A 10842-nucleotide genomic window follows, 5' to 3' on the forward strand; every position below is an offset into this window, starting at 1 on the left:
ATATAGTTGTGGGAGCGAGTCCATCCGATTAGCCCACCGAAGATTCTAGGTTAAGTTTCAGCCGACAGTTTTCCGTTGCAGTTACAACGCGCCGGTCTGCACGTCAACCGGATTCTCGCCCGACTGAGGTCCCCTGACCCTTAAGGAGTCGCCACGTTATCCCATTATTGACCATTGGAAACCTTTGCTCAAGACGGATTCAAAGGTGCATCCAAATCAGCCCCGAAGTGCTTCATTATGAAGAGTTACCATGGTGACAGGTCCCCATTTGAGTTGGTAGAGTTGCATTGAGGCTTGTGTTGTTGTGTACATTCCGTTTATGCAATCAAAAGAAAATACCACATCGGAAATGGTGTGCATGTGATTACATTAGGAGAGACACTCTCGCTTTGCATCTGCCAAAAAATAGCCCAGAGCTTCTTGACCCTACCCAAATTGGGCATATCTGGCAATCAATGCATTCAAAGAGACGGCATCCTATATAGGAAGCTCTCTCCCACTTTTTGTGCTTTATGAAGTGCTTCACATTTGTCATACCTAGAAAGAATTCAGACATTGCACACACCTAGAATACTTTGTGTGTGTGTATGTGTGTGTGTGTGAGTGTATGTGTGTGTGTGTATGTGTGTGGGGGAGAGAGAGAGAGAGAGAGAGAGAGAGAGAGAGAGAGAGAGGGAGAGAGAGATTCACTGCTACATAACTTGAGAGAGAGAGAGAGAGAGAGAGAGGGAGAGAGAGATTCACTGCTACATAACTTGAGAGAGAGAGAGAGAGAGAGAGAGAGAGAGAGAGAGAGAGAGAGAGAGAGAGAGAGAGAGAGAGAGAGAGAGGAGAGATTCACTGCAACATAACTTGAGAGAGAGAGAGAGAGAGAGAGAGAGAGAGAGAGAGAGAGAGAGAGAGAGAGAGAGTTTCACTGCAACATAACTTGAGAGAAAGAGAGAAAAAGAGTGAGAGAGAGAGGGTGAGGGGGGGCGGGGAACGGGAGGTGTGACCCAAAAGTCACAATGGCAACAAAAATACTACAATTATGGATATCCTCTGAGAATGTAGTATCCAAAGAAGACAACCAAGAGTCGTGAGCAAAATAAGCCTCTCCCAAAATAAGAAGACTACATACATAAGCCTCCATCAAAATGTAGTCAATATCCCCAAAGCCACCAAAATATAGATCAACTAAGTCTATAATGAGAAAGAAGTGATTATTACTATCGATTACATAATTCACTTCTTGCAAGGGTTGCCCTGCTTTCAACTGGATGGAACATCTGCAACGGCATTAATCCCCTTCTTGGGCCAATGGGTCGTTACCAATGCATGGAGCTTGTTTGAGATAGATCTAACTTCAGAGACACCTGTAGTATATTGTACTGCTACGGCGGTCAATTTGTTGCTAGTACTTCGTAATTCAAGCACAATGCTTTTGAAATCAATGCTATCCTTGTGAAGAACGGACCTCTCCAAGAGACTCATGATTTTTGCCTGGTTGCTTTCTATGCGAGAAAGTTGTCCTTGCATTGAGGGTGAAAGCATGGAATGGTGGCTCAAATAGCTGTGTCCATGGACAGCTACTATCAAAAACTTTGGCCTACAATTAGACATGAATTCATATAAAATTTCTATCATGATATATGTCAATGGATAGGTCTTAAAGAATAAAATATAGAAGTGTAATCACTTATAAATTTTATTTAGTTTGTATTCTTTTTTCCACAAGATTCTTTTTGTGATATGCTATCTAATAGCTTAAATATCATTCCACCTATTCATGCTTTCACCCTTGAGCTCTGCTGCTGCAAAATACCATTAACTTGTAGCTGCATCCGCTCCTCTAGACGATGAAGATAAACCCCTTGCTCATATTGTGATTGGCTCAGCCAGTGAATGCTCTCTCTATAGGAAACCTGTGATGCCTCCGCTCTCTCACATGAGGCTTGAATTTTGGAGCATACTGTGTGGATGATACCTAGTCCATCTACAATTTGCTTCTTTGCAGGTCCATCGCCACCTCGGGCAACACGCTTGGCATTTCGTAAATTGTTGCTTGGGTCTCTCTTTGGGGTAGAAAATATCACCTCCGAAGAATCTCCTCCAGAGGTAAGCACGTGCTCCATCTCTGTAATGCAGAATAAGATATATATTTAGCGCCGTGTTATACATGTTTTTCTCTCTATCTATTTCTATATCTATTTTTCCCCTATCCACCTCTCTATACCTCCCTCTCTATGGCCCAAGGTGGCCATAGAGAGAGCACTAGCCAAAGCTTGTATGTAGGATGTCGTCTCTTGGAATGCACTGATTGTGGGATATGCCTAACTTGGTTAGGGCCAAGAGAGCAGCTGCCCATCCCTCTCTCTCTCTCTTTCTTCTCTCTCTCTCTCTCTCTCTCTCTCTCTCTCTCTCTCTCTCTCTCTCATGTGTAGGCATATCCCACAATGAGTGCACTCCAAGAGATGACATCGCATAGATTAAGCTCATTGAAAGCACCTTTTGCGCTTTATGAAGTGCATGGCAGTTGGCATACATGTCGACCAAGGCAATGCTAGAATTGAAGGGCGGAATTTCTTCTTTTCCAGAACACTGACTCACAGTCTCAATCTCACGTGGAGAGGACAGGTATCAATTGAAATAGATTGAAATGTTATATTAAACGTCCTCAAAGGGCCAAGGTCTATGAGACCTATTTTTTGTAACTGTTGGTAGACTTTGGAAAACCAAGCACCAAATGGAGGGGATTCCAACCTAAACTTTTAGCGTTTCAAAAAGTGTAGCTCACACCACCAAGAGGTCTTGCAGGGTGATATCCGCTGCCATATCTCAAACCCTCAACTGTTAAGAGTGTCATATTGTTCTAAGAGTGTCACCTAGTTTCCGGTGGTACAGAGTGCGCTCAAGATGTTGTCAATGCTTCTCTCAAACCCTCAACTGTTAAGAGTGTCACCTAGTGTCCGGTGGTAGCTGTTCCCATCTGCGAGTGAGGTACAGTTTAATTTATTTGTCTTGTTGTTTAGTGATTAGCCCTACTCACATAGGGCTCTGATCCAGTTTAAAACTCAAAGGACAATAAGCTGAAACACATTTGTCTTGAACACTGACTCACAGACTCAATCTCACGTGGAGAGGAGGGAGATGGAGATGAAATGAAATGTTATACTAAACGTCTTCAAAGGGCCAAGCTCTATGAGAGCCCGCAGAGATGGCGATGACGCTGCTGCAGTAGCCGGGAGGAGGATGTTGAGCCCGGCTATGCTACTGCAGTAAGCAAGCTCAGATGGCAATGAGCCCACAAAAATGACGATGGCGAGAGAAGCGATGACAGCCCGCGTGTGCTGCTATGGTAGCCCGGAGGAGAATGGCGTGCGCTGCTGCAGTAGCCAGGAGGATGAAGGAAGGCTGCAATGGCGAGCCTGCGTGAGAGTCGGGTGGCCAACACTGCGCCATGCTGAGAGCTATGAGGGGCGGGTGCGGGGGCATGAGGTTCTGTGGTCACCGCTGCATGCCGAACACCCTCGGGCATTGATGACGGTAAGTCACAGTCTCAATCTCACGTGGAGAGGAGGGAGATGAAATGAAATGTTATATTGGCCACCTCAAGCTGGACATTTCCCGCAATCAGTGCATTCCGTCGGCGGGTACCGTAAGAGAGAATATACGTATGTCTGCGTGCGATAAAGGAGGATAGTGGAAACACTAATACATGTGGCAAGGCATTCTCGATCACGGTGTGGGCCGTGATGGGGGACTTCGTGGGCATCCACAAATACTGGCTGCAATCAGTGGTTCAAAGCTTATTGGCCACTTCACAGACTCAACCTCACGTGGACTGGAGGGAGATGAAATGAAATGTTATATTAAACGTTTTCATCGGGCCAAGGTCTATGAGAGCGCGCAGAGATGACGATGACCTTGCTGCAATATCCGGGAGGAGGATGTTGAGCCCGCCTGCACTATTGCAGTAGCAGGCTCAGATGGTGATGAGCCCACAAGAATGACGATGGCGATGAGAAGCCATGACAACCAGCGTGCGCTGCTACAGTAGCCCGGAGGAGGATGACGTGCGCTGCTGTAGTAGCTGGGAGGATGAAGGAAGGCTGCAATGGCGAGCCTGCGTGAGAGTCAGTGGTCAACACTACACCATGCTGAGACCTGTGAGGGGTGGGTGTGGGGGAATGAGGTTCTGTGGTCACCGCTGCATTCCGAACACCCTCGGGCATTGATGAAGATAACTCACAGTCTCAATATCACGTGGAGAGGAGGGAGATGAAATGAAATGTTATATTGGCCACTTCAAGATGGACATTTCCCGCAATCAGTGCATTCCGTCGGCGGCTACCATAACAGAGAATATACGTATGTCTGCATGCGATAAAGGAGGATAGTGGAAACACTAATACATGTGGCAAGGCATTCTCGATCTCGGTGTGGGCCGTGATGGGGGACTTTTTCGGCATCCACAAATATTGGCTACAATCAGTGGTTCAAAGCTTATTGGCCACTTCAAGCTGGACATTTCCCGCAATCAGTGCATTCCAAGAGATAACATCCTAGGTCGGAATCTCCTCGTGCACTTTTTGTGCTTTATGAAGTGCATGGCATTTGGCATACATGTCGACCAAGGTAGTACGAAGCAAGACGTTTTGTCTCAACGACCCCAATTTTACAATATTATCATTTTTTTTGTGCCCATATCAGCATCTTGTGTGATGCCACCTACCTTCAAGGTTCATGCATTTGGAGACATGCCCTCTCTTTGCATTTGTTAAAAACAACCTAAAGCTTTGTGACCGTGACCCTTGCCCACAAGATGCAAGCGTATGTGATTGCATCTGAAGCGACACCCTCGCTTCGCATCAGCCCAAAACAACCCAAAGCTTCTTCGCATCTGTGAGTTCAACTCTTGTTGATCCTTGAGGTCTCATGGGGTTGAGCCTGCAACTTTAAAACCTATCTTCTTCTTCTCCTACTTCTCTCTATAGTTCTACAACATCTGTGAAGTAGCACTCATACATGTACCCATCATTGTCTGTGCGAGAGTAGCACCCAACATCGAGATGGAGTTGTGTCTGATGTTTTGAAGAGAAGTAGGAGGAAAAACTCTTTGGGTTACTGAAGGGGCATTCAGTTGGCGGCTACCGCAATAGAGAATATACGTATATCGGCATGCGATAAAGGAGGATAGTGGCAATACTAATACATGTGGCAAGGCATTCGAGATCACGGTGTGGGCCGTGATGGGGGAATTAGTGGGCATCCACAAATACTGGCTGCAATAAATGGTTTAAAGCTCCCAGCCAGTGGATGGCCAACTCCAAAAATTAGGTTGTGTGGAAAAGGCCACCATGACCTCCACAGCAACACCCTACCCCTTCATAGCCGAGAAGCTTCTAGAAATGGACTAGCTCCATCATCGCTACTCCTACACCATCCTTAATACCACCCTCCCACGCTTCTCTTATGGACGACTATGTCAGCACCTTCACGCTCTTTCCCATGCCCAACCCTTGCGATCCTCAAGCTGGACCCAACACCCTCCTCCATTGAAGCTTCACCTATAACCCCACTTCATCCATCTTGTGACCGTGACCCTTGCCCTCAAGATGCAAGCGTATGTGATTGCATCTGAAGCGACACCCTCGCTTTGCATCAGCCGAAAACAACCCAAAGCTTTATCGCATCTGTGAGTGTGGGTATAACAATACACAGGCGCATGCCGTGTAGTGTGTGTGTGTGTGGGGGGGGGGGGGGGGGTGTTTCATTTCATTTCATTTCTTGCATAATATGGCCGCACAGGGTGACAGTTAATACGGCGGCGGCACAGGCCCAGCTCGCAGGTACAAACAAAGCGAGAGAGAGAGAGAGAGAGAGAGAGAGAGAGAGAGAGAGAGAGAGAGAGAGAGAGAGAGAGAGGAGAGAGAGAGAGAGAGAGAGAGAGAGAGAGAGAGAGAGAGAGAGAGAGAGAGAGAGAGAGAGAGAGAGAGAGAGGGTGACAGTTCATTGCAGCTCGAAGGTGGAAACAGAGAGAGAGAGAGAGAGAGAGAGAGAGAGAGAGAGAGGAGAGAGAGAGAGAGAGAGAGAGAGAGAGAGAGAGAGAGAGCGCTACGCTTATACCTGCAGCCGGTGGTGCAATCGTTGGGTGGAGCCGTAGTCCGCGAGAGGAGCAGTAGCAGCCGGGTAGTGATGGCGTGAGGATAGCCGGGTAGCTCTTGCGATGGCATGAGGAGCCGGGGCAGACCTCTCTCTCAGGAAAATGAGACCCTCTCTCTCTTTGCCGTAGTAGCGATGGCAGGAAAATGAGACACACTCTCTCTCTTTGCCGCAGGAGAGCGGATGAGGCAGACCTCTCTCTCTCTCTCTCTTCTCTCTCTTGAGGAGGACCTCTCTCTCTAGAGCACGCGAGAGGACCTGTCTCTCTCTCTCTCTTGACGTGAGGAATGCAGGAGCAGGAGCAGGACCTAGACCTCCACTCTCTATCTCTCTCTCTCTCTCTATCTCTCTCTCTCTCTCTCTCTCTCCCGCATTGATCAACATTGCGCATCGCCGGGCGTGCCAACTTGAGTAGGCGGCTGGCGATGATGGTTTTTTTGAAAAGCCTTGATGGAGAGAGGTTGTGACTGTCCAAAAGCCCTCCCGTGAGGTCCCTGACTCTCTAGGAGTCGCCACGTGGCAGGGGGGGGGGGGGGGGAATCCCCTCCCCTTTTATCTATTAGTATAGATATATCAACATCAACATTGTTAGCTTGCTACATCCAAGTCCTCGAGTAGATGAATCACCTGCATGGCTGTGATTGGACCCCTCCATAATGGTGGATCTAATACATAATCGTTGACTGTGAGATTTAAATTCTTTAAAGTATCGAAATGTCACGAACACACATATACAATATTTTACCTCGGACGTGTCAAGGTCGTCTCCCTAGTGTGTAAGTCATAGAGGTGTTAGGATCCATCTTCATTCATACATATACATATATACATAAAGGATTAGAAATTCATCAAAAAGCACATGAAGCATAAATCTCTCAGCACTAATAAATCTTAGTCAATTGTTTGAGCGAATATAAACCTTGCTTGAGGCTACACCATGTTTCATAAGAAGATACTAAGCTCGTAAATGACAAAGAAATAGTTGCGAGAGTCACCGTGCTTTTTAATTGGATGATGAAACATATCCAGCCATGTTAAACCCCATGGCAAGGGGGTGGCAGGGGGCAGGTCAATTGCACCACCTCTTTGTAGACAATATTAGAAGTGTATGTTCTTTGATCTCCATGTCTACTACTGCTTGTTAAGTGACTATCTCGAGCCCAAATTGTTTATAGTATCCACCTCCTTGTTTCGTGGAGCCAAAATTGCTCTATCCTTGAAAAAGGATGCATGGCAAGTCTGTGTTTCAAGGTCTCTATATATGCAAGCAACCAATGCTTGAAAATTATTTTGTGGTAGAATCATGCAAGCCGGCAGGGCCACATTATCAAGTATGTCCCCATCACAAACATCGCCATTACCAATATCAAGTGTCCATTGCACAAACTCTCTTTCAATAACATTACTTAAACAATTGACCACTCACATATTCTGTGTTAGATGCATGATTTCTGTACGTTTCCAAATGTATGAGTGGCACAAAGAAGCATTAACAATGTCTTCTCTTCCCCCTTTTCACACAACAGGTAATATCTGTCTGAAATCACCACCAAGGAGGAGAACCTTTCCACCAAACAACATGTCATTTTTCATGACATCTCTTAGTGTCTTATCAAGAGCCTCAAAAGCGTGTCTATGAGCCATGGGGGCTTCATCCCATATGATCAGTGAACTCATTCGCAACAGCTCAGCAAGCTGGCTGTTTACTTTAATGTTACATGTGGACTCTGAAGTTATATCAATAGGGATCTTGAATCTAGAGTGTGCAGTCCTTCCGTTGTCGAGAAGCTGTGCTGCAATCCCGGACAATGCACATGCCAAAGCAGCTTTGGACTCTCCGCGTATCCGAGAGAGCAAAGCATTGTAGAGATACGTCTTTCCCGTTCCACCTGGCCCATCCAAGAAAAAAACAGTCCCTCTGCTAATGCAAGCTGCTTGTAAAACCCGATTGTAAGCTTCCCTTTGCCCAACATTGAAAGATGATTCTATTCGAGCAGACAATACTCTTTGTTCCTCTCTGTTATACATGAACTCTTCAGCAAGCACTCCATGCTCACTCATAATTTGCAAGGTGTGATCCACCTGGGGCATTCCAGAATAATCCGAGAGCCTCTTTCCATAGTGTTGAAGCATTGTCTCTAAGTTTGACAAAGCTTGGTTTTGTGCCATGTGTTCACAGATATTCGCATCATTTGTGCGAACCCTCATATGATATACATGGTCCTCAGAAAGCTCCTTACAGAAGCGATTCCAGAATGCACCAGGATGTATTGGTTCACAAAAAACCAAAATGACTACAAACAGTAGGCGCAATTGTTGCCATGTTTGCTGAAAAGAAGCTTCTTCCAAACAAAGAAACCATTCATCATCAACTTGCAGTAATCCTCGTGCATTACATGTTTCTTTAAATGTGTCATATACTCGTCCATTGAAGGTTCTAATATCCTCAAAAGACTTACATCCTTTGCACATGTTGAGTAACATACAGTGTTAGGATTTGAAGGGCAACCTATTCTTTCAAAAGATGGGTTGTAGAAAAATACACCCTTCCCTATAGGAGGGTCTATTTTTAGTTTGCCCTTCCAATGAGAAAATTTCGCATAATTTACAAGGCAAGATACTATTTTCTGTCAATGAGTATGAACATTAATATATATATATATAATGTTTTTTAATTAGCCCTGCCATTGACATGTATTCTATTTTTTCACCCTTCTCTATAGAAGGATAATTTTTGAACAAGCCCTTCCAACGACAGACTCAAAAAAACTTTGGCCTTCATAGGACCAGCAAAATGCCTTAAGAAGGGCAGATGGGCGTCAAATCCTATCACTGGTAACATACGCAAATAGTAAAAATCTCCAGCATTGGGAACAATGTGGTACATTCTTCCAGTCATGTCACCAATCTGCCTTTGAGCCCATGTTCTACTTGCTGGCTTCCAAACCCACTTTGTTGGGAAGTCTATGTACAACAAATCGTTGGCCTTTGGATATTGTTGATTTGCAACAAACAACTTAGTGAGCGTTGTCTTTTTGCTGACATCTCCCTCCACCACACTCTGTACAGTCGCTCTGTCGCTAAAGATGACTTGATTTTGATGAGGCAAGTGAACTTGGAGCCGTTGTATGTCAGGTTTCTCTTGATGCATGTGAAACCCAAGTATACGCCAGATAGCCTCAGATGCTGATACATATCGAGCATTAAGATAGTTTGTAACTTCATTTAGAAGCCCTTCACTATCTTGTAGAACAACAGTGGCCCTGTCATGTCCCTTATACACATACTTGTAGAGATATTTCACAGCGGATATAGTGGAGCAAACCTCCACATTGATATCTGCATTGTACCTTATTGACAAAAATGGATTGTATGGAACAATCCATTTATTACTCATTTGCACTTTATTACGAATAGTGTAATTTCCATCATCCCTCCTCATGTACGTTGGGTATCCATCCCTAGCCACAGTAGTCGATGCACTGAAGCTTCGAGGATATTTAAACCTGCACTTCCCATCTTTCATACATGGAGCATTCTTATTCAAGTTTCCACACGGGCCATGCACATTACACCGACTGATAACATCATACAGCTGTGGAAACATTACTTTATCAGGAAGCTTTGCACACACAATCTTATCATAATGCAATGTCTCTGTTGGCTTATGCTCAGATGCATGTATCAATAGAATGTGAGCATGAGGAAGGCCTCTCTTTTGGAACTCAATCACAGAAATGTGTCCAATGACCTTACCAAAAATAGCTCTCTTAATCAGCAAGCCCATCAAATCCTTAAACTTATGGTAGAAAACACCGGCAGTAAGATCAGGACGATCATTGGATGTTTGCCCAGGTAGTAATGCATCTTGTATCTCCTTCCATCTAGGATTGCATGTGAATGTAATGAAGAGATCAGGTTTTCCTCTCTGGCCTACAATATCCATGGCATCCTGGTACAGCTGGTGCATATAGCGAGGGCCACCAACATACGAAGAAGGCAATACAACCCTTCTTTCAACATTAGCACCCAATAAGAGTTCTCTATCCTCCCTTGTTCCATCTCTTGCTCCAACCATATCTATAAAGCCTTGATACACCTCACTGCGAAGTTCACTTTAATGATTACGAACCCACAAAAGCCTCAACTCCTCCATACAACTATATGCATCAACAATATATTGTTGCAGTAGCCTACCACCACGTCAAAGAAAATGTGTCGTGTCATCTCTAATTTGCAATCTATACTTGTAGAAATCCATTGTAGAAATATACTTTGTTGTTCCATTTACTCGCTCTCTGCTTACTTCTTCTCTTTTCACTTGGGGTATGTAAGGATTCCAATCTTCTTCACCATTTGCAAATAGCAACACATATAATAGAGGCATGCATGAACTATGGCAATTTGAGATTCGTTTTAGACCACCACCCAAAAGATTCAACACAATATCACAATGGCCAATGTTGCTCCTCTTCACCCTGACTAGGCATGATTGCAGCAACTTCCACACTTGTTGGAGCAACATATTGCCAGCCATTTGTACGCTTCTCAGTAATGACCATCCTAATCTCAGGAATATTGGAAGTTTGGACCATTGTTGCAAAGCCCCTAAAAGCTTGAACATACGGATTAACTCGATGCATCATCGATTGCAAACTTTCCAAAACATCTGGTTTGAGTTTAGAAACATGACTCATC

General features: G+C 44.8%; 1 protein-coding gene across 1 annotated transcript; it reads right to left on the reverse strand.

Annotated features, from left to right (window-relative positions):
* Positions 1–8851: 8851 nt before the first annotated feature.
* LOC147450490 (uncharacterized) lies at positions 8852–10222 on the reverse strand. The gene has a single exon (XM_086520472.1). It carries the CDS (start codon positions 10220–10222, stop codon positions 8852–8854), a length of 1371 nt encoding a protein of 456 aa, XP_086376598.1.
* Between the last annotated feature and the right edge of the window lie 620 nt (positions 10223–10842).

Source organism: Adiantum capillus-veneris, chromosome 9, assembly GCF_014529385.1.
Source record: "Adiantum capillus-veneris isolate H3 chromosome 9, ASM1452938v2, whole genome shotgun sequence".
NCBI classification, from domain to species: domain Eukaryota; kingdom Viridiplantae; phylum Streptophyta; class Polypodiopsida; order Polypodiales; family Pteridaceae; genus Adiantum; species Adiantum capillus-veneris.

Excerpts from the sequence above, each read along its gene's own strand:
- LOC147450490 (XM_086520472.1), bottom strand. The coding sequence starts at position 10,222 with ATGGTTGGAGCAAGAGATGGAACAAGGGAGGATAGAGAACTCTTATTG.